The sequence below is a fragment of the Delphinus delphis genome, chromosome 10 (genome assembly GCF_949987515.2).
Source record: "Delphinus delphis chromosome 10, mDelDel1.2, whole genome shotgun sequence".
In the NCBI taxonomy this organism is placed as follows: Eukaryota; Metazoa; Chordata; class Mammalia; order Artiodactyla; family Delphinidae; genus Delphinus; species Delphinus delphis.
Genome location: NC_082692.2, coordinates 20464189 through 20488218, shown reverse-complemented (window position 1 = coordinate 20488218; position 24030 = coordinate 20464189). Strand labels below are relative to the sequence as shown.

Below are 24030 nucleotides of genomic sequence, written 5' to 3'. Positions count from 1 at the left end.
TGGGTCCCCAGTTTGCTAGAGTTTATTCTTTTAATCTTGGTCTCGCCAAGGAAAAGAATAATTAGGGGAAAATAATTAAAGAGGAAACCAAAGAAATAATCATTGAACTACTGAAGACGTCACATATCCCTTCCTTGTACAACCTTTTCCACACATTAAATTGTTCTTCATTAGTGGGCGGCAGGGTTATTACAAAGAAAGGTGACAGGTATAATCAACAATGGAGAATGAATTTTGATGTAGGGGCTGAGAGGCACAGATACTCCCAAACAGTGCCGTATTCCTAGACTTCAGACTAGATCAGGTATACTAAATTTATTCTCCCTAATACACTATCCCTGCCAACCAGGTTTCCTCATTTGACACTCCACTAAGTACCGAGAAATTAGCCTCTGTAGTCTTGGCGCCGTAGATTGTGTGGCTTGTATGAGTGTGTATGTGCGTCATACAGGAAAATCGCAATGGAAATCACGCAAGAAAGTGGGTCTTCACTTTGAATTTCAGCTTGGCTTTCGACCTTTAGTTTGAAGGCACAGAAACTTGACTTCCGTCCTCTCAGACCTCTAACTCCAAAGTCCATGATTATCCCTTGGACCTAAAGCAAAAGAGTCTAGGGCTCCCTCTGTTGTAATTTCCCATCAGCACCAACCCTGCTCGCCTTGTCTGAGACTCTAGGCCCCAGCAGAGTATTTATCATCTCTGAAGCATTGAAACAGGCCCAGGATGTGCTACAATCTGTACGTGAAGAATGCATACACAGCCCCAGAAAGCAATGCTATGCAACACACTGGCTAGAGCTGGACCTGGTTCAGAGGCCAGTTCTGAGTATTTGAAAAGACAAAAGGCAGAGATAAGAGGGGGGTGAGTAACAGAAGCAGCAAGAGCAGCCGATGGTTCCATTAGGTCAGTCCCCTCAGAGGCTGTGAGGAACGTAATTACAAGCAGGCCGGCTGCTCTCCAAGACTGACTAGCAGGCAGCTTGCTGTTAGAAATCTTCAAATTCCTTCCCCCAAGGTCTCTGTGACTCGCTAATCAGGGGAGGAAAGTAAAGCTATTCAGGCCTCTGATGAACTGCTTGTCACACTTAAACACCAGAGTGAGGGGCTGCCTGGTCATGGAGGCCCCCCTGCTGCTGCTTCTGTACTCAGTGGGGCATCACTGATTAAAAGTAGGTGTCACAAGTGGTGATTATCCCTCCGCGGAGAGGGACATGTCCTCTTGTTAAGGACATACTTAGGGCCTATTCATTTCTCAGCAGGAAAAAAAGTCCAGAATTAGGAACAGTTTCCTTAATCATGCTTGTCCCAGTATCATGGAACGCCCAGTGAAGGTGTCTGTAACTATGTTCCCTGGGGTAATGCCTCAGCATTTTGAAAGGAAACAATGGCAGATGACAGCATTTCTGATTAACAGTTTAAACAGCTTATCCCCCGGCTCCAAAACCTGTCTCCTTTGCCAAGTGCTGAGGAGAGGTACCTGGGGCTACAGCCACAACTCAGCAGGACTGGCCTAATTATATTACAGTCCCCTGTCTGACAGGTAATCACTGTTCCTGGAGGGAACAGAGTGAAAGAAGATGCAGTGTGAGTCAGGGTGCTTTTAAAATGCAAGACCCCAGACAGACCCCCAGATGTACTGAAATACCTAAGAGGTGGGACCTGGGGCTTTGCATGTTAACAAACACAGTTAATTCTTAGGCACACCAAAATTTTATTTTCACTGGCCTAAGGACTCTGCATCTTTCCAACCCCTTCACCTCTGGACTCAGGAATGCCTGCACTGAACACAGTTGCACAGCAGACTGGTGAGTCATTTGTTGTTTCCTTTCCTCCGAGGACCATGCCTGTCCTTGTGTGAGAAGGTGAGGCCATGGGCCAGATCTGAGGGAGGGGTGATGATAAGATCAGGCAAGCTACGGGAGATGGCATCCACCTTCTCCCTCACTGATGGGAACGATGCCTTTGAAGTCAGCCCAAGCCCCAGAAGAAGGCAGCTCGCAGTGTCTTCAGTCTAGAGCAGACCCCAGTGTTTGAGTAGCCCTACCCCTCATCCCATGACTGAAAATTAGACACTTTCAGTTTCAATAGTGACGGCAACTTTTCTCCTCCTTTAAATCACTAAAGCAAGGAGTTTTCTGAAAAGGTGTGAAGTTCCAAGTCTCTGGGGTTTAGTTTCTGACCATCCAGTTTATTGCAAGACTTTGAATGGTTTTGCCTCCGTCTTTTTGTTTTCCTCAAATACTCCTGTCATGTTTGACAAAATGGCGTCAGACCCATGGGTTCTGGAACGACACGAGCCTTTGCATTTACAGTAGTAAGTGGCAGCAAAGCAGAGAAACAGACAGAGAGATAAGGGAAGGAAAGAGAAAATGAGAGGAGAGAAACTGATAAAAGAAATGAAGGGCAAAGAGAGATAGGAAAGAGAGAAGAAAAGAGAGGAGTGACAATGAGAGAGCTTGAGAAACAGACTGAAGATAGAAAGCAGGAGAAACAGAGACAGGAGAGGGACAAAGACAGATGGAGAGACATGAGAAACAGAGCTGAGAGAGAGAGAGAGAAAGAGAAGTCACAGAGAAAGTCAAGGGATGATGGGAAAAAAAAAGATGATGGGAGAGGAGAGCCATGAAACACAGAATGAGAAACAGAAATGGGCAGAGACAGAAAGAGATCAGAAGAGAGATAGAAAACGAGAGACAGACGGGCTGCGGGCGAGAGAGGGTGACTACGAGCTCTGTGTGTGGCTGTTAGAGGCAGATGGCAGCCTCTCTGATTCTGATCTGACTGCCCTTCCCCAAGCTGCTTGTTCTCCGCACTGGGCTCCTACGTGAAAGTGTGATGCACTCCAGTATTCTTCCATGTAAACAACTATGGCTGAGGATAAGCTGTCGCCACAATTCGTTTTAAACACTATTATCTCCAGAGCTACTCCTCTTCCCATGTATCCCCTGATGGAGTCTTTACCAGGTTATCCCAGCCCCAGGCTGGTGCGTCTCTGTGTGCATTTTTCCTCTGCTTTGGTACAGGGCTCATCAAAAGGTAATCTGCATCTCTCAAGGCCAGATTTACCGTCAGGGAGGGATATGGACACTGGATGGATTGGTTTACATTTATACTTGGGCTCTGGGAATGTTTATTATTTTCTGGTTTGCCATTTCCTAAGAAATTTGTAACCTTTCTAACAAAATGAAAAATGCTTTTGAATGGTTTGTTTGTGGTTTGCTATCCAAGTAATATTAAAGGCACTAAACACCCAGAGCCTCAAAAGCTCTTAACATCTTTTCCACCTTTCTGAGCAAAGTGAGCTACCTTATCTCTAGGTTTAAATCCATTAGCAGAGACATAACCAAGGAGACGTTCAAAACAGGGTTGTTTGAATCTACAGTTAAAATCTCTGAGTGGATGACAGATGTCACACTAAAAGTCAGTGACCAGCATGTCAAATGCTACAGCTGAACCTCATAAAACCTACCTAAATCCCTCTGTGCTGCTAGGAGAGGGAGAAAAATTACATGCAAGGAAGAAAAGAGATCAGATGCGATTAATAGGTACAAATCAACATAAGACTTGGATGCTTTTTAGAATTCACTAAGAGAACATAAATTAATGCTTAGTGGCACAAGTACTTACATCAGTACAAAATTTCGGCAACATGTGGTAAAAGAAAGCATCCAGCTCCTTCTCTTCTATGTAACCTTTTTCTAAATGCAAGAAGGTATCCATAAATAATAGTCACTTACACAGAATAACGTGTGACATTTAGTATTTAACACTTAACATCTAAATTTGTTTTTAATCTCAAATTTATAAAATCCCCATGGACACTATCTATTGTAACTCTAATGAAGTGCCGGTATCTACCTCTAGATGACATGGATGTGAATAGCAAATACATATTTGAGAGTCAATGCTTTGTGCTATGGTTTGTACAAATAGTGGGGAAAGGAAAGCTATTTATACATGAATTTTAATCCACAAATAAACATGAGTTTTAGAATAAACTCTAACCCAAGGATTTTGCAGTCTTGGAAAAATTTAAGAGATGTAAGTATTGAATCTTAGTTTGCAAGGTTAAAACGCACACTTTAGATATTTCCTTTATGTTTCTTTTTTAATGAAGACAAAGCAAATGTAAGTAGTTCTTTTCAAGTAGTTTTTTTGGGAGTGAGGGTAGTGTCTTTTTGAAAGCTGATAAAATTCACCCTCTCTTTGAGAGACTGGGGGTTACGCAACAAAGTCATTGAGTAACAATGAGCATTTGAGTAAAAATGTCATAGAGGGCTGACTTCAGATACCCGAGTGTCAGCCCACAAGCCTCTAATATATAAAATATTTGTCATTATATATACGGTATATCACTACACACACACACACGTTGGGGGGTGGGGGCCGGGGTGTAATTTCAGGTCCCTCCTCCCACCCTGAACGTTCACAAGGTACCAAGAAGTGCAGCTCCAGTATACCAGACGTCTGTTAGGTATACTGCGTTAGGTATATTGCATTAACAGCGCTGGAAGACAACTTTCTGCAGGGAAAGACGTATGGGGAAGAGGAAGCTCTAGGTCCTTTCAGCAAGGCTGTACAGGTGGCTTTACTCACCCTCTGAGTCAAAGCGCTGCCAGACCTGCCAGAAGCCAGCGGCGTCCGAGCGCCCCTGAGTCGGTTCGCGGGTGCTGTCCATGGTATTGACCAAGAAGCGCAGGCACCGGCCGGCAAGAAACACCTAGAGAACTTTGATAAGGACTCCTTTACGGTATCTTCTGACACTCTTGCCAGCTTCTTTCGCCCTCTGACTTCCTTTGAGCACCAGTCTGAGGGGCGGGCACGGGGGCAGCTGGCGAGGCAGCTGCTGGCGCCTTAGCGTCGCTGTGCCGTCCCCAAGGCCCCACCGCGGACTCTCGGGGAAACCAGCTGCTGGGAATCCGCCCTGCTCAGGCGCGTCGTCCCTGACCCGCCCCGCGTGCGCTGTCTGTGCTGGGCACAGCCAGCGGGGAGCTCTTGTCTGCCTCAGCGCTGTGGGGAAGTGGGGGAGAAAGGATCTGTCTCCGGGCGGTCATGGTTCACTCTCCTTGCCCTTTAACCTGTTTGTCAAACTCAGAGAAAGTATCCCCCTTATGTTTCACTCACCTTCCAAACGTGTATCTCAAGGGGTTTTCTAGAGACAGCTCCCCCATTTAGAGGGTTGGAAGGGTGTCAGTGTTAGGATCCTTTGGCCTGATGATTTAGAAATGTCGTGTGTGGGGAGGGTGGGGGTGAGGAGGAGAGGGGTGATAGCGCTGGGGTGAGAAAGAGGTTACCAGTAAGCAAGGAGTCAGCAGGGCGATTACTGAGCTCTGATTGTAGAGGGCATGCACGTTGCAGAGCTATAATGCACTATAAGGACTTGCATCTAAATAGAGATTCTGCAGACCACAAATTCTGTGGTCTAAATCAGGCTATTAAGATGCTGAAGGAAGTTCATACTGTGCCACGCTCTTCCAGGAAAGGATTGTCTAGGGGGAGACATGGTGGCCGACTGCAGAGTTCTTAGTAGAAGTTTAGATGGTTGTGTTTGGCTCCTGAGAACCACACTAAGACCAGAGGAAAAACCATTTGGAAGAACACAGAGCTCTCGTGATCAGAATTGTTCACAGCTTGACTGGATGTTTTGTGAAATAGTAAGCTGAGTGATACTGATGACTTCTGACCATGTGCTTAGAACCTTTTGTTGAGGAATCTGTAGAAGGAGCTTGGGCAATAGGAGAGTTGGACCAAATATCGATCTTTATGGCACTCTAACTCTGCTATTAATATTTAATATTATTTTTTAAAAGCACATGTACATAAGCCACCTAAATTAGAGTATTTAAAAGAACATGACACTAATGGTCAGACAGTCCCGGGTTAGGATCCCAGCTCCATCACTTACTAGCTTCGTGACCTCCATCATTAGTTCTCATCTCTAAGTCTCGGTTTTCTCAACTGTAGAATGAGGATTATAATAGCTTTGGAGAGTTGCTGTGAGGACCAAAGCCACTCTCAACAGTGCACAATAAATTGTAATTGTTGTGGTCTTGTAGAGGATAAGAGGTGACTATATTGTAAAAAAAAAAAAAAAAAAGTTTAGAGAAAAAAAGCAAAGTCTGAGAAACTGTCACAGCCAAGAGATGTCCAAGAAGACATGATTAAATGAAACATTGAAACATTGTATCCTGGTGGTATCCTAGAGCAGAAAAAGGACATTAGGCAAAAACTAAGAAAATTTGAATAAAAAAGGACTTTAGGTAATAATAATAATAAATTATGTAGAAGCAAACAGGTCTGGGTTTAGGGCCAGCTTTGCCTCTTACTAGCTGTGACATTAGTCAAGTTACTCAAAAGAAGCCTCACTTTCTTTACCTGTAGAGGAAGATAATAGTAGTATTTGACTTGTATTACTATCATAAAGTTTAAATGAAAAAAATTCTTATAAACCTCTAAGCACAGAAAACACAGTAAACATTCAGTGTAGGTTAGCTACTAAAATGATGAATCTTCCCTACATACACATTTGGAAGATGGTGATATAAACTTCAGGATTTTTGAGGAATGTGGCTTAGGTTGAAGGAAGAAAAACAATATCTTCACTCTTGGGGAAAATGTTGGGTACAAAAATTGGAGAACAAAGTAGGAGGAGAAGATAAGGCACTCAGTATCCATATATCCACATATCACATGTGGTCCTGGGAAACTATTGGATATAATGTCAAACATCAGTCAGGAAGACTGATAAATATGAACTCACAAGGTTGGTGACTGTTTTCTGATAAACAGTGGGAAAAAAGAAAACACAAGGCAAACGTCAGCAGTAATAATCAACGTCTAATGTAGTGGATGGTTAAATGATGTTAAGTCACTATGATAGTCTTTGCTGCATACACAGGAATCTTGATTTTCAAGCCTGATGACACACAAAAAATGCTCAGAACATAAGGTTAAGATTAAAAAGCAAGTTACAAAAATGCATGTATTGCATGACCCAAATCTTTAAAATAAAATACATGTTTCTACACATAGGAAAACAATGGAAGAATATACACTAATAATGTAAATGATTATCTCTGGAATGGGGAAGAGGGAGAATAATGGGTGACTTAATTTTGTTATCTGTAAATCTTCTATTTTAAAACTTTCTACAAAAGCATATAATGCAAACATAGTTTTTAAAAGTTGTAAAGGTGAAATCTAAAGAACAAGGAAAGAAGTACAGCTACAAGGACTGCTGTTCTTCTCAGAACTCCAGAGCAAATGGAACTTGGACCAATTTCCAGGAGCCTGGCATGTGGAGCTCTCTGGGGAGTTGTAATTTCCCTTCAGTGACTCCCTTCCTTTTGTTTTTTTTAATTTTATTTATTCTTTTATACAGCAGTTTCTTATTAGTCATCCATTTTATACACATCAGTGTATACATGTCAATCCCAATCTCCCAGTTCATCCCACCACCATCCCCCCGCCGGAACTTTCCCCCCTTGGTGTCCATACGTTTGTTCTCTACATCTGTGTCTCAATTTCTGCCCTGCAAACCGGTTCATCTGTACCATTTTTCTAGGTTCCACATATATGCGTTAATATACGATATTTGTTTTTCTCTTTATGACTTACTTCACTCTGTATGACAGTCTCTAGATCCACCAACGTCTCAACAAATGACCCACTTTCGCTCCTTTTTATAGCTGAGTAATATTCCAGTGTAAATATGTACCACATCTTCTTTATCCATTTGTCTGTTGATGGGCATTTAGGTTGCTTCCATGACCTGGCTATTGTAAATAGTGCTGCAATGAACATTGGGGTGCATGTGTCTTTTTGAATTACAGTTTTCTCTCAGTATATGCCCAGTAGGGGGATTGCTGGGTTATATGGTAATTCTATTTTTAGTTTTTTAAGGAACCTCCATACTGTTCCCCATAGTGGCTGTATCAATTTACATTCCCACCAACGGTGCAAGAAGGTTCCCTTTTCTCTACACCCTCTCCAGCATTTGTTGTTTATAGATTTTCTGATGATGCCCATTCTAACTGGTGTGAGGTGATACCTCATTGTAGTTTTGATTTGCATTTCTCTAATAATTAGTGATGTTGAGCAGCTTTTCATGTGCTTCTTGGCCATCTGTGTGCCTTCTTTGAAGAAATGTCAATTTAGGTCTTCTGCCCATTTCTGGATTGGGTTGTTTGTTTTTTTGGTATTGAGCTGCATGAGCTGTTTGTATATTTTGGAGATTAATCCTTTGTCCGTTGGTTCGTTTGCAAATATTTTCACCCATTCTGAGGGTTGTCTTTTCATCTTGTTTATGGTTTCCTTTGCTGTGCAAAAGCTTTGAAGTTTCATTAGGTCCCATTTGGGTTTTATTTGTTTGTTTGTTTTAAACATCTTTATTGGAGTATAATTGCTTTACAATGGTGTGTTAGTTTCTGCTTTATAACAAAGTGAATCAGTTATACATATACATATGTCCCTCAGAATGTGAGAAAATATTTGCAAATGAAGCAACTGACAAAAGATTAATCCCCAAAGTTTACAAGCAGCTCAGGCAGCTCAATATCAAAAAAACAAACAATCCAATCCAAAAATGGGCAGAAGACCTAAATAGACATTTCTCCAAAGAAGATATACAGATTGCCAACAAACACAGGAAAGAATGCTCAACATCGTTAATCATTAGAGAAATGCAAATGAAAACTACAATGAGATATCATCTCACACCGGTAAGAATGGCCATCATCAAAAAATCTACAAACAGTAAATGCTGGAGAGGGTGTGGAGAAAAGGGAACCCTCTTGCACCGTTGATGGGAATGTAAATTGATACAGCCACTATGGAGAACAGTATGGAGGTTCCTTAAAAAACTAAAAATAGAACTAACATATGATGCAGCAATCCCACTACTGGGCATATACCCTGAAAAAATGGTAATTTAAATAGAGTCATGTACCAAAATGTTCATTGCAGCTCTATTTAGAATAGCCAGGACATGGAAGCAATCCATTTGTTTTATTTTTGTTTTTATTTCCATTACTCTAGGAAGTGGATCAAAAAAGATCTTGTGATTTATGTCAAAGAGTGTTCTTCCTATGTTTTCCTCTAAGGGTTTTATAGTGTTTGGTCTTACATTTAGGTCTCTAATCTATTTTGAGTTTATTTTTGTGTATGGTGTTAGGGAGTGTTCTAATTTCATTCTTTTACATGCAGCTGTCCAGTTTTCCCAGCACCACTTATTGAAGAGACTGTCTTTTCTCCATTGTATATCCTTGCCTCCTTTGTCATAGATTAGTTGACCATCGGTGGGTGGGTTTATCTCTGAGCTTTCTATCTTGTTCCATTGATCTATGTTTCTGTTTTTTGTGCCAGTACCATATTGTTTTGATTACTGTAGCTTTGTAGTATAGTCTGAAGTCAGGGAACCTGATTCCTCCAGCTCCGCTTTTTCCCTCAAGATTGCCTTGGCTATTCGGGGTCCTTTGTGTCTCCATACAAATTTTAAGATTTTTTGTTTTAGTTCTGTAAAAACTGCCATTGGTAATTTGATAGGGATTGCACTGAATCTGTAGTTTGCTTTGGGTAGTATAGTCATTTTCACAGTACTGATTCTTCCAATCCAAGAACTTGGTATATCTCTCCATCTGTTGGTATCATCTTTAATTTGTTTCATCAGTGTCTTATAGTTTTCTGCATACAGGCCTTTTGTCTCCCTAGGTAGGTTTTTTCCTAGGTATTTTATTCTTTTTGTTGTAGTGGTAAATGGGAGTGTTTCCTTAATTTCTCCTTCAGATTTTTCATCATTAGTATATAGAAATGTAAGAGGTTTCTGTGTATTAAGTTTGTATCCTGCAACATTACCAAATTCATTGATTTGCTTTAGCAGTTTTCTGGTGGCTTCTTTAGGATTCTCTCTGTATAGTATCATGTCATCTGCAAAGTGACACTTTTACTTCTTGTTTTCCAATTTGTATTCCTTTTATTTCTTTTTCTTCTCTGATTGTCATGGCTAGGACTTCCAAAACTATGTTGAGTAGTAGTGGTGAGAGTGGACATTCTTTTCTTGTTCCTGATCTAGAGTTTTTCACCATTGAGAATGATGTTTGCTATGGGTTTGTCATACATGGCCTTTATTACGTTGAGGTAGACTCCCTCTATGCCCACTTTCTGGAGAGTTTTTGTCATAAATGGGTGTTGAATTTTGTCAGAAACTTTTTCTGCATCTATTGAGATGATCATATGGTTTTTCTTCTTCAATTTGTTAATACGGTATATCACATTGATTGATTTGCATATATTAAAGAATCCTTGCATCCCTGGGATAAATTAAAAAGTGTATTATCCTTTTAATGTGTTGTTGGATTCTGTTTGCCAGTATTTTGTTGAGGATTTTTGCGTCTATATTCATCAGTGATATCGGTCTGTAATTTTCTTTTTTTGTAGTATCTTTGTCTGGTTTCGGTATCAGCGTGATGGTGGCCTCATAGAATGAGTTTGGGAGTGTTTCTTCTTCCACAATTGTTTGGAAGAGTTTGAGAAGGATTGGTGCTAGCTCTTCTCTAAATGTTTGATAGAATTCACCTGTGAAGCCACCTGGCCCTGGACTTTTGTTTGTTGGAAGATTTTTAATCACAGTTTCAATTTCATTATTTGTGATTGATCTGTTCATATTTTCTATTTCTTCCTGGTTCAGTCTTAGAAGGTTATACCTTTCTAAGAATTTGTGCATTTCTTCCAGGTTGTCCATTTTATTGTCATAGAGTTGCTTGTAGTAGTCTCTTAGGATGCTTTGTATTTCTTCAGTGTCTGTTGTAACTTCTCCTTTTTCATTTCTAATTTTATTGATTTGAGTCCTCTACCTCTTTTCCTTGATGAGTTTGGCTAATGGTTTATCAATTTTGTTTATCTTCTCAAAGAACCAGCTTTTAGTTTTATTGATCTTTGCTATTGTTTTCTTTGTTTCTATTTCATTTATTTCTGCTCTGATCTTTATGATTTCTTTCCTTCTGCTAACTTTGGGTTTTGTTTGTTCTTCTACTCTAGTTCCTTTAGGTGTAAGGTGAGATTCAAATGTTTATTTGAGGTTTTTCTTGTTTCTTGAGGTAGGCTTGTATAGCTATAAACTTCCCTCTTAGAACTGCATTTTTGCATCCCATAAGTTTTGGATCGTCGTGTTTTCATTGTCATTTGTCTCTAGGTAATTTTTGATTTCCTCTTTGACTTCTTCAGTGATTTCTTATTATTTAATAACGTATTGTTTAGCCTCCATCTGTTTGTGTTTTTTACGTTTTTGTCCCTGTAATTGATTTCTAATCCCATAGCATTGTGGTCAGAAAAGATGCTTGATACGATTTCAATTTTCTTAAATTTACTGAGGCTTTATTTGTGACCCAAGTTGTGATCTATCCTGGAGAATGTTCCATGCGCACTTGAGAAGAAAGTGTAATGTGCTGTTTTTGGATGGAATGTCCTATAAATATCACTTAAATCTATCTGGTCTATTGTGTCATTTAAAGCTACTGTTTCCTTATTAATTTTCAGTTTGGATGATCTGTCCATTGGTGTAAGTGAGGTGTTAAAGTCCCCCACTATTATTGTGTTACTGTTGATTTCCTCTTTATAGTTGTTAGTATCTGCCTTATGTATTGAGGTCCTCCTATGTGGGTGCATATATATTTATAATTGTTATATCTTCTTTTTGGATTGATCCCTTGATCATTATGTAGTGTCCTTGCTCATCTCTTGTAACATTCTTTATTTTAAAGTCAATTTTATCTGATATGAGTATTGCTACTCCAGCTTTCTTGTGATTTCCATTTGCATGGAATATGTTTTTCCATCCCCTCACTTTCCGTCTGAATGTGTCCCTAGGTCTGAATGGGTCTCTTGTAGACATTTATATATGGGTCTTGTTTTTGCATCCATTCAGCAAGCCTGTGTCTTTTGGTTGTAGCATTTAATCCATTCACGTTTAAGGTAATTATCAATATTTATGTTCCTATTACTATTTTCTTAATTGTTTTGGGTTTGTTTTTGTAGGTCCTTTTCTTCTCTTGTGTTTCCCACTTAGAGAAGTTACTTTAGCGTTTGTTGTAAAGCTGGTTTGGTGGTGCTGAATGCTCTTAGTTTTTGCTTGTCTGTAAAGCTTTTGATTTCTCCATCAAATCTGAATGAGATCCTTGCTGGGTAGAGTAATCTTGGTTGTAGTTTCTTCCCTTTCATCACTTTAAGTATATCACGCCACTCCCTTCTGGCTTGTAGAGTTTCTGCTGAGAAGTCAGCTGTTAACATTATGGGAGTTCCCTTGTATGTTACTTGACATTTTTCCCTGGCTGCTTTCAATAATTTTTCTTTGTCTTTAATTTTTGCCAGTTTGATTACTATGTGTCTCGGCGTGTTTCTCCTTGGGTTTATCCTGTATGGGACTCTCTGCACTTCCTGGACTTGGGTAGCTATTTCCTTTCCCATGTTAGGGACATTTTCGACTATAATCTCTTCAAATATTTTCTCTGGTCCTTCCTCTCTCTTTCTCCTTCTGGGAGCCCTATAATGCGAATGTTGTTGCATTTAATGTTGTCCCTCTTAGGCTTTCTTTATTTCTCTTTATTCTTTTTTCTTTATTCTCTTCCACAGGAGTGAATTCCACCATTCTGTCTTCCAGGTCACTTATCCGTTCTTCTGCCTCAGTTGTTCTGTTATTGATTCCTTCTAGTGTAGTTTTCATTTCAGTTATTGTATTGTTCATCTCTATTTGTTTGTTCTTTAATTCTTCTAGGTCTTTGTTAAACATTTCTTGCATCTTTTTGATCTTTGCCTCCATTCGTTTTCCGAGGTCCTGGATCATCTTCCCTCTCATTATTCTGAATTCTTTTTCTGGAAGGTTGCCTATCTCCACTTCATTTAGTTGTTTTTCTGGGGTTTTATCTTGTTCCTTCATCTGGTACATAGCCCTCTGCCTTTTCATCTTGTCTGTCTTTCTGTGAATGTGGTTTTTGTTCCACAGGCTGCAGGATTGTAGTTCTTCTTGCTTCTGCTGTGTGCCCTCTGGTGGATGAGGCTATCTAAGAGGCTTGTGCAAGTTTCCTGATGGGAGGGACTGGTGGTGGGTAGAACTGGCTGTTGCTCTGGTGGGCGGAGCTCAGTAAAACTTTAATCCGCTTGAATGTTGATGGGTGAGGCTGGGTTCCCTCCCTGTTGGTTGTTTGGCCTGAGGCGACCCAACACTGGAGCCTATCTGGGCTCTTTGGTGGGGCTAATGGCGGACTCTGGGAGGGCGCACGCCAAGGAGTACTTCCCAGAACTTCTGCTGCCAGTGTCCTTGTCCTCACAGTGAGCCAGAGCCGCCCCCCATCTCTGCAGAAGACCTTCCAACACCAGCAGGTAAGTCTGGTTCAGTCTCCCCTGGGGTCACTGCTCCTTCCCCTGGGTTCCGATGCGCACGCTACTTTGTGTGTGCCCTCCAAGAGTGGAGTCTCTGTTTCCCCCAGTCCTGTCAGAGTCCTGCAATCAAATCCCACTAGCCTTCAAAGTCTGATTCTCTAGGAATTGCTTCTCCCCTTGCCCAACCCCCAGGTTCAGAAAGCTGATGTGGGGCTCAGAACCTTCACTCCAGTGGGTAGACTTCTGTGGTATAAGTGTTCTCCAGTTTGTGAGTCACCCACCCAGCAGTTATGGGCTTTGATTTTATTGTGAGGACACCCGTCCTACCATCTCATTGTGGCTTCTCCTTTGTCTTTGGATGTGGGTTATTTTTTTTGGTGAGTTCCAGTGTCTTCCTGTCGATGACTGTTCAGCAGTTAGTTGTGATTCTCATGTTCTCACAAGAGGGAGTGAGAGCACATCCGTCTACTCCGCCATCTTGTTTCCAGGAATTGCACAATGACTTACTTTCATTTTCTTTGTATCCAAATATCTGTCATGGCACTAGATAGATAATGTTCAGATACTTTGCATTCTCTCATACAGAGATTTCCTTCTGGGAAAATTATCCAAACTCTTGACAGAGAAGAGAGCCATTAGGAAGGTATTTAAAGATACTGAATCAGCAGGAGTCATCTTTAAGACTGTCTCACTTGAAAGGTTTTCCTGCCTGGGAATGGAGTGATGGGAGCAGGGGTGAAAGAACCGAAAGTGATTTACTTGAGTCCCCGACTATCCAACCAGAGAACTCAGTAAAGCAAATACAAAGAAGCTAGAATTAACTTGAGATAAATTACGCAATTTATAGATTAATTTAGCCCCTTCCACAGTAATTCTGATTTAAATGGTCTGCAGGAGGACTCTGCATTGATACTTTTTAAAAGCTTCCCTAGAGATTATATCAGAACTACCAAGTAGTCTTTTTTCTCTAAGTTTCCTGCTGCTTATATTTTGGTCATTTTATTCTTCGGGTAGGGCTGCTCTGAAGAACAATCTGGAAAAGGAAAAGACTTCTAAGGAATTAATATTATTTTTTATTAATAGCCCAACTCTTTCAAAAAAAGATTAGAATTTACATTGTATGTCTCTCTGGTAAATTTTAACAACTGATGGCTGAAACTAAGGGCTTCAATGAGTTGTTTTTCTTTTTTAATCCCTGCTGATTTCATTTTCTCCTGCAGTCATTTCCTGCTTTCCTCATTAGCATAGCTAATTGACGGTTAGTTGTACAAGAGACATCAGTGGTGTCTAATTTGAAGCATTGCTATTTAACCCTGATGCATGCATTAAACTTTGAGTTAGAGTATCTGTATCTTTTTACAAACTCAGAATGATATTTCTAGCTGGAAATATAAACAATGCTTTTCTTAATATCATCACCCAGTAGTTATTAAACATTCAAACATGGGAGACACCTCACAGACTATATAGTAGACCTTAGGATTCAAAGAGATTTCCTTGGTTTGATGCTACACCAACTCCAGAGGGCAAAGAAAGTCGACTAGAAGAAATCAGACAATGTTTATCATAAGAAAATGCTGGAAGTAGAGTTAATGCTTTTTAAAAAATATACCTTTTATTGTTTCTTTGGTAATCATATGAATAATACAGATCATTAAATAATAAAGATCAGAAAATTCAAAAGAAATATGTTCTCCCATAATTTCACCACCCAGAGATATCCAAGAATAATAAGATATTAGTGTATATCCTTCCAGTCTTTTTTTTATATGCACAAAAATTGGATTATACTGCTCTGTAACTTGCTTGTTTCACTTACTATTATGAACACCTCTCCATGTCATTGAATTTTCTTCAGTGATATCATTGTAAGGGTGGGATTGCCATAATGTATTTAACTAGTGTCCTCTTTTTGGACTTTTAAATTATCTCTAGGTTTTCAATATCATAGTGCTGTGAGAGCTAAATATTTGCACACTCTCATAATTATTTCTCTAAAATTCTAAATGCAGAAGTTCTGGACTGAACAATACATAGCATTTTAAGTCTTCAAAACACATTGTTAAAAAGATCTCCTCCATCTTAATTTTACCAATTTATTCTGCCATTAGCCTGGAAAAGTGTATTCCCCCCCACATTAACAATAAAAGCAGAAATCTTTAAATGGGATTAATTTTTAAGTAGTAGTTAATAGTTATTTTATCGTGGATGTTTCAGGTAGTTTAGGATTTATTAAGAGGTGGGCTATGTGTTAAAGTCTGTCATACTCAAATGGCTGATCAGAATCTCTATGCTGTCTCCCTGCACCTCAACACATAGTTTCTGTCACAGTGTCTTGCAAACACTGGCTAATATTTCTATATTGCACCAATAATACCACTTAGTTTTATTATATTTCACTAAATTATGGAAGGAGACTTTGATAGCCTATAAAAAAGAGCAAAGCCAAAGCTACTGACGAGTTGCCATGGGGATAGGGCAGGATGGGGACGTCGGCTGCTTCTTTTAGCTACTAGGGAATCCAGTTGAACCTGGATCCACACAGGCTATCCATATCAACCAGGCCCGGAGGACAATGCCTGGCTGGAGGACCGAGCAGAGCGCAGATGGCCAGCCAACCTGTGCCTTTGGATTGGAGAATTTAATCCATTTACATGTAAGCTGTGTGGCTGACAAGGTCTTGGTGCTCCAGCTGGGTGTAAGGCCTGAGCCTCTGAGGTGGGAGAGCCAAATTCAGGACACTGGACCACCAGAGACGTCCTTGCCCCATGTAATATCAATCGGCAAGTGCTCTCCCAGAGATCTCCATCTCAACGTTAAGACCCAGCTCCACTCAACGACCAGCAAGCTCCAGTGCTGGACACTCCATACCAAACAATTAGCAAGACAGGAACACAACCCCACCCGTTAGCAGAGAGGCTACCTAAAATCATACTAAGTTCACAGATAGCCCAAAACACACCACTGGACGTGGTCCTGCCCACCAGAAAGACAAGATCCAGCCTCACCCACCAGAACACAGCACCAGTCCCTTCCACCAGGAAGTCTACACAACCCACTGAACCTACCTTACCCACTGGGGGCAGACACCAAAAACAACGGGAACTACGAACCTGTAGCCTGTGAAAAGGAGACCCCAAACACAGTAAGTTAAGCAAAATGAGAAGACAGAGAAATATGCAGCAGATGAAGGAGCGAAGTAAAAACCCACCAGACAAACAAATGAGAGGAAATAGGCAGTCTGCCTGAAAAAGAATTGAGAGTAATGATAAGATGATCCAAAATCTTGGAAATAGAGTGGAGAAAATACAAGAAACATTTAACAAGGACCTAGAAGAACTAAAGAGCAAGCAAACAATGATGAACAACATAATAAATGCAACTAAAAATTCTCTAGAAAAAAAAAATTCTCTATAAGGAATCAATAGCAGAATAACTGAGGCAGAAGAACCGATAAGTGACCTGGAAGATAAAATAGTGGAAATAACTATCACAGAGCAGAATAAAAAAAAACAATGAAAAGAATTGAGGACAGTCTCAGAGACCTCTGGGACAACATTAAACACACCAACATTCGAATTATAGGGGTCCCAGAAGGAGAAGAGAAAAAGCAAGGGACTGAGAAAATATTTGAGGAGATTATAGCTGAAAATTTCCCTAATATGTGAAAGGAAATAGTAAATCAAGTCCAGGAAGCACAGAGAGTCCCATACAAGATAAATCCAAGGAGAAACATGCCAAGACACATATTAAACTGTGAAAAATAAAATACAAAGTAAAAAATATTAAAAGCAGCAAGGGAAAAGCAACAAATAACATACAAGGGAATCCCCATAAGGTTAACAGCTGAACTTTCAGCAGAAAGTCTGCAACCCAGAAGGGAGTGGCAGGACATATTTAAAGTGATGAAAGGGGAAAACCTACAAGCAAGATTACTCTACCCAGCAAGGATCTCATTTAGATTTGATGGAGAAATTAAAGCAGACAAGCAAAAGCTAAGAGAATTCAGCACCACCAAAGCAGTTTTACAACAAATGCTAAAGGAACTTCTCTAGGCGGGAAACACAAGAGAAGGAAAAAACCTGCAATAACAAACCAAAAACAATTAAGAAAATGGTAATAGGAACATACGTATCAATAATTACCTTAAATGGAAATGGATTAAATGCTCCAAACAAAAGACATAGACTGGCTGAATAGATACAAGAATAAGACCCATATATAGGCTATCTACACAAGACCCACTTCAGACCTAGGGACACATGCAGACTAAAAGTGAGGGGATGGAAAAAGATATTCCATGCAAATGGAAATCAAAAGAAAGCTGGAGTAGCAATTCTCATATCAGACAAAATAGACTTTAAAATAAAGACTATTACAAGAGACAAAGAAGGGCAATACATAATAATCAAGGGATCAATCCAAGAAGAAGATTTAACAATTGTAAATATCTATGCACTCAACTTAGGAGCACCTCAATACATAAGGCAAATGCTAACAACCATAAAAGGGGAAATTGACAGTAACACAGTCATAGTAGGGGACTTTAACACCCCACTTTCACCACTGGACAGATCATACAAACTGAAAATAAATAAGGAAACACAAGCTATAAATGACACATTAAACAAGATGGACTTAAATGATATTTATAGGACATTCCATCCAAAAACAACAGAATACAGTTTCTTCTCAAGTTCTCATGGACCATTCTCCAGGATGGATCATATCTTGTGTCACAAATCAAGCCTTGGTAAATTTAAGAAAATTGAAATCATATGAAGTATCTTTTCCGATCACAATGCTATGAAACTAGATATCAATTACACGAAAAAAACTGTAAAAAATACAAACACATGGAAGCTAAACAATACACTACTAAATAACCAAGAGATCATTGAAGACATCAAAGAGGAAATCAAAAAATGCCTAGAAACAAATGATAATGAAAGCACGATGACCCAAAACCTGTGGGATGCAGCAAAAGCAGTTCTAAGATGGAAGTTTATAGCAGTACAATCCTACCTCAAGAAACAAGAAACATCTCAAATAAACAACCTAACCTTACACCCAAAGCAATTAGAGAAAGAAGAACAAAAATATCCAAAGTTAGCAGAAGGAAAGAAATCATAAAGATCAGATGAGAAATAAATGAAAAAGAAATGAAGGAAACAATAACAAAGATCAATAAAACTAAAAGCTGGTTCTTTGAGAAGATAAACAAAATTGATAAACCATTAGCCAGACTCATCAAGAAAAAAAGGGAGAGGACTCAAATCAATAGAATTGAAAATGAAAAAGGAGAAGTTACAACAGACACTGCAGAAATACAAAGCATCAAAAGAGACTACTACAAGCAACTCTATGCCAATAAAATGGACAACCTGGAAGAAATGGACAAATTTTTAGAAAGGTATAACTTTCCAAGACTGAACCAGGAAGAAATAGAAAATATAAACAAATGAATCACAAGCACTGAAATTGAGACTGTGATTAAAAATCTTCCAGCAAACAAAAGCCCAGGACCAGATGGCTTCACAGGCGAATTCTATCAAACATTTAGAGAAGAGCTGACACCTATCCTTCTCAAACTCTTCCAAAATATAGCAGAGGGAGGAACACTCCCAAACTCATTCTATGAGGCCACCATCGCCCTGATACCAAAACCAGACAAAGATGTCACAAAAAAAGAAAACTACAGGCCAATATCACTGACGAACATAGATGCAAAAATCCTCAACAAAAGACTAGCAAACAGAATCCAACAGCACATTAAAAGGATCATACAACATGATTAAGTGAGGTTTATCCCAGGAATGCAAGGATTCTTCAATAGACGTAAATCAATCAATGTGGTACACCATATTAACAAACTGAAGGATAAAAACCATATGACAAGCTCAATAGATGCAGAAAAAGCTGTCAACAAAATTCAACACCCATTTATGATAAAAACCCTCTAGAATGTAGGCATAAAGGGAACTTAACGTAATAAAGGCCATGTATGACAAACCCACAGCCAACATTGTTCTCAATGGTGAACAACTGAAACCATTCCCACTAAGATCAGGAAGAAGACAAGGTTGCCCACACTCACCACTATTATTCAACATAGTTTTGGAAGTTCTAGCCACAGCAATCAGAGAAGAAAAAGAAATAAAAGGAATACAAATCAGAAAAGAAGTAAAACTGTCACTGTTTTCAGGTGGCATGATACTATATGTAGAGAAACCTAAAGATGCTACCAGAAAACTACTAGAGATAATCAATGAATTTGGTAAAGTAGTAGGATACAAAATTAATGCACAGAAATCTCTTGCATTCCTATACACTAATGATGAAAACTCTGAAACAAAATAAGGAAACTCCCATTTACCACTGCAAAAAAATGAATAAAATACCTAGGAATAAACCTACCTAAGTAGACAGAAGACCTGTATGCAGAAAGTTATAAGATACTGATGAAGGAAATTAAAGAAGATACAGACAGATGGAGAGAGATACCATGTTCTTGGGTTAGAAGAATCAACATTGTGAAAATGACTATACTACCCAAAGCAATCTACAGATTCAATATAATCCCTATCAAACTACCAATGGCATTTTTCACAGAACTAGAACAAAAAATTTCACAATTTGTATGGAAACACAAAAGACCCCGAATAGCCAAAGTAATCTTGAGAAAGAAAAACGGAGCTGGAGGAATCAGGCTCCCTGACTTCAGACTATACTACAGAGCTACAGTAATCAAGACACTATGGTACTGGCACAGAAACAGAAATATAGATCAATGGAACAGGATAGAAAGCCCAGAGATAAACCCATGCACATATGGTCACCTTATCTTTGATAAAGGAGGCAAGAATATACAGTGGAGAAAAGACAGCCTCTTCAGTAAGTGGTGCTGGGAAAACTGGACAGCTATATGTAAAAGAATGAAATTAGAACACTCCCTAACACCGTACACAAAAATAAACTCAACATGGATTAAAGACCTAAATGCAAGGCCAGACACTATCAAACTCTTAGAGGAAAACCTAGGCAGAACACTCTATGACATAAATCACAGCAAGACCCTTTTTGACCCACCTCCTAGAGAAATGGAAATAAAAACCCAAATAAACAAATGGCACCTAATGAAATTTAAAAGCTTTTGCACAGCAAAGGAAACTGTAAACAAGACCAAAAGACAACTGTCAAAATGGGAGAAAATATTTGCAAACAAAGCAACTGACAAAGGATTAATCCAAAACAAAAAACCCAATCCAGAAATGGGCAGAAGACCTAAATAGATATTTCTCCAAAGCAGATATACAGATTGCCAAAAAACACATGAAAGGATGCTCAACATCACTAGTCATTAGAGAAATGCAAATCAAAACTACAATGAGGTATCACCTCATACCGGTAAGAATGGCCATCATCAGAAAATCTACAAACAGTAAATGCTGGAGAGGGTGTGGAGAAAAGGGAACCCTCTTACACTGCTGGTGGGAATGTAAATTGATACAGCCACTATGGAGAACAGTATGGAAGTTCCTTTAAAAACTAAAATTAGAACTACCATACGACCCAGCAATCCCACTACTGGGTATATACCCTGAGAAAACCATAATTCAAAAAGAGTCATGTACCACAATTTTCATTGCATCTCTGTTTACAATAGCCAGGACATGGAAGCAACCTCTGTGTCCATAGACAGATGAATGGATAAAGAAGATGTGGCACATATATACAGTGGAATATTACTCAGCCATAAAAAGAAATGAAATTGAGTTATTTGTAGTGAGGTGGGTGGACCTAGAGCCTGTCATACAGAGTGAGTAAGTCAGAAAGAAAAACAAATACCGTATGCTAACACATATATATGGAATCTAAAAAAAAAAAAAAGGTTCTGAAGAATCTCGGGGCAGGACAGGAATAAAGACGCAGACGTAGAGAATGGACTTGAGGACATCGGGAGGGGGAAGGGTAAGCTGGGACAAAGTGAGAGAGTGGCACTGAGATATATACACTACCAAATGTAAAACAGATAGCTAGTGAGAAGCAGCCGCATAGCACAGGGAGATCAGCTCGGTGCTTTGTGACCACCTAGAGGGGTGCGATAGGGAGAGTGGGAGGGAGACGCAAGAGGGAGGGGATATGGGGATATATGTATATGTATAGCTGATTCACTTTGTTATACAGCAGAAACTAACACAACACTGTAAAGCAATTATACTCCAATAAAGATGTTAAAAAAAAGAGCGTTTGCCAACATTAATTCTATTCTGTATCTTTATTCTTTTTTTTTTTCTGCGCAGGCTCAGCGGCCATGGCTCACAGGCCCAGGCGCTCCGCGGCATGTGGGATCTTCCCGGACCGGGTCACGAACCCGTGTCCCCTGCATCGGCAGGCGGACTCTCAACCACTGCACCACCAGGGAAGCCCTATCATTAGTCTTTATTGTTTCTCAGTTCTCTAAAGACAGAAGGTGGACGCATCAGGATGTGATGTTAAGCCTTTCTCACGAGTGGTCTGGGTTCATAGAGCTTTTTAAAATGGCCAATTTATTCCTAGCTTGTCCATAGGGAAAATTTGGCCTATTGAAAGCCCTTAGGGCCCTAGGAACCCACCTTCATTCAAGAAGTCAATTTGGTTCAATTTTCTAAATGTTTGTTGCCTGCCCAGTGAATACCAGGCACTGAGCAAGATTGTGCAGGGCAGTCTGGGACAGTGGCTAGCAGCAGGTAATCGGTACTAAACTCAAAATAGACGACCTGAGGCTTGTGGCCCAGGAGCTAGGGTCTCAAGGAGGAGTAACCAGTAGAAGCAGATGTAGCATATATGACTTACTCATTGGTGAAATCTCTGCAAAAACATTAATTCTTTTAACTTAGTAGCATATTAATCATTGATTATTTTTTGTCTACAAACAGCATGTAATATAAGTGAGGTTTCCAATAATGAATCACAAGATCCAAGTTAATTACATAAAACGATAAACCTTTCTGTAATGAGACAGTGGTCCCTGAAACTCTTCTTCTTTATGGGATGACTTAGAACTCATTTTCAGCTCTGCTGCTGCTGCCAGGCCTTTCTCTACTCAACACTGCGTATGTCATGCTCTGTGTTCTATCCAGGGTAACATTCTTTTTACTCTCTTCCAGCAAAGGTCTGCCTGGTATCTGCCTCAGAGCTGACCCAAAAGAAACTTGGCAATGGAGGTAAGTCCCATCTTTTCATCCGAACTGCGACTTCTCCATGGTGGTTTTTCTCAGTTATCTATTGCCAGGTAACAAATCACTCCAAAACTTAGAGAAGCAATCATTTAATTGCTTATAATTCTTCTGTGTGGCCTTGGGCCCCGCAAAAGAGGCTTACTGCTGCTCCTGGTGGCATCACCCTGATTGGGCCTGAAAGGTCCAACGAATGGCCTCCCTCACATGGCTGGTAGTTGGAACTGTCAGCCAGGAGCTCAGCTGGGAGTGCCTACAGATATCCCTCCGTTCTCCTCCACGTGGCTCACTTGGGCTTCTCCTAGCATGGTACCTGGGCTCAAAGAGGGAGTGTCCCAAGAGACAAATACAGCAGCTGCAGATCCTTTAAGGCCCAGCTTTATAAGTTAGGTAGCATCATTATTGCCATATTCCATTTGTCAAAACAGGGTGAGAGCCCCGCCCAGACTCTGCTTTTCAAAGGGAGGCGTTGTAAAAAAAATTTGCACCTGGCTTTAATCCTCTTTAATCTTTCTGACTTTGAAAAAATGCCTGTTCCTTTAAAAATAAATTCCTGCGTTTGTCTTGTGGATTCTCTTCCTTTCTCAATATGTGTATATTTTTGACATTCATTTTTAAGTCCCCTTCAGATGGCTTATTATCACTGCTGGTGAGTTTCCTTGTTGCTTTATAAGTTTTTCCCGTGAGCTCACCTTGATGGGAGTCCCATGCAAGCCCCCTATTTTGTGGAGGCAGTCTTTTACAGCCCAACGAGGAAGCATTTTTCTTATACTCATACACGGAAAGGACAACCCCTTTCTGGCTCCTGGGTTTTTGGTGTGAGGTGTTAGGATAAGAGGGAGGGCTTCCCACATCAGCTCAGTCCATTATCTTAGTCTGAAGTTCTTGTGATGATCTATTCCCAATGACAACAAAATCTCTCTTTTACAACCTGGCCTCTGCCAGTGGTTTGCAGTTCCTTTTCAGATTTAAAATCACACCTCAGAATGGTAGCAATTAATTTTAAAAGTTAACAGTGATTTCTTCTCTAGGATGAGAAAACCAGTAACACTCTTCAGTTAAATAAATAATGATGTAGCCAGTGTCTGTGATATAAGTGGCAAACATTTTTCCCAGTTTACCATTTATTTTTTGACTTTCCTCATGGACATGTTTGACACACAGATTTTTTTTTATGTTATTAAGAATTGGAGTTGTCAGATTTTTCTTTTATGTCTTTGGTGAGAAAGGAAGGTTTTAATCATTCTGATTATTTTTATCAGTGTCTTTACTATTGGATCACCTTCCCGTTTACCGACTGTACATAATTTTGCAATTTTATTACTTCTTGTAAGTAATATGGTTATTTCTAGTACATGATGTATGGCTATTAGCATAACTGATGCCCTCTAGGGCCTGTACAGTTCCTTCCATCCTTTTGCTGACTCTACCCAGGACTGTTC

General features: G+C 39.9%; 3 protein-coding genes across 12 annotated transcripts in view; 2 read left to right on the top strand and 1 right to left on the bottom strand.

The window, feature by feature from the left end:
* The window catches only part of SCGN (secretagogin, EF-hand calcium binding protein), a 45930-nt gene extending 40716 nt beyond the window's left edge, over positions 1-5214 (bottom strand). The window contains exons 1-2 of the mRNA XM_060023526.1: positions 4596-5214; positions 3627-3697 (exon numbers count right to left, since the gene is read on the bottom strand). Coding sequence (XP_059879509.1) covers positions 3627-3697; positions 4596-4677 — 153 coding nt within the window. The 5' untranslated portion in view covers positions 4678-5214. The remainder of the gene's footprint in view (positions 1-3626; positions 3698-4595) is intronic.
* The window catches only part of SLC17A3 (solute carrier family 17 member 3), a 294893-nt gene that overhangs the window by 254979 nt on the left and 15884 nt on the right, over positions 1-24030 (top strand).
* Positions 1-24030, top strand: part of SLC17A1 (solute carrier family 17 member 1) — a 246272-nt gene that overhangs the window by 206372 nt on the left and 15870 nt on the right. For 9 of the 10 annotated variants that reach the window (XR_009520970.2, XR_009520967.2, XR_009520966.2 and 6 more), the window contains one exon: positions 21674-22576. The gene's annotated coding sequence lies outside the window, so the exon portion shown is untranslated. The remainder of the gene's footprint in view (positions 1-21673; positions 22577-24030) is intronic. The other variant, XR_009520962.2, reaches the window with a different exon arrangement.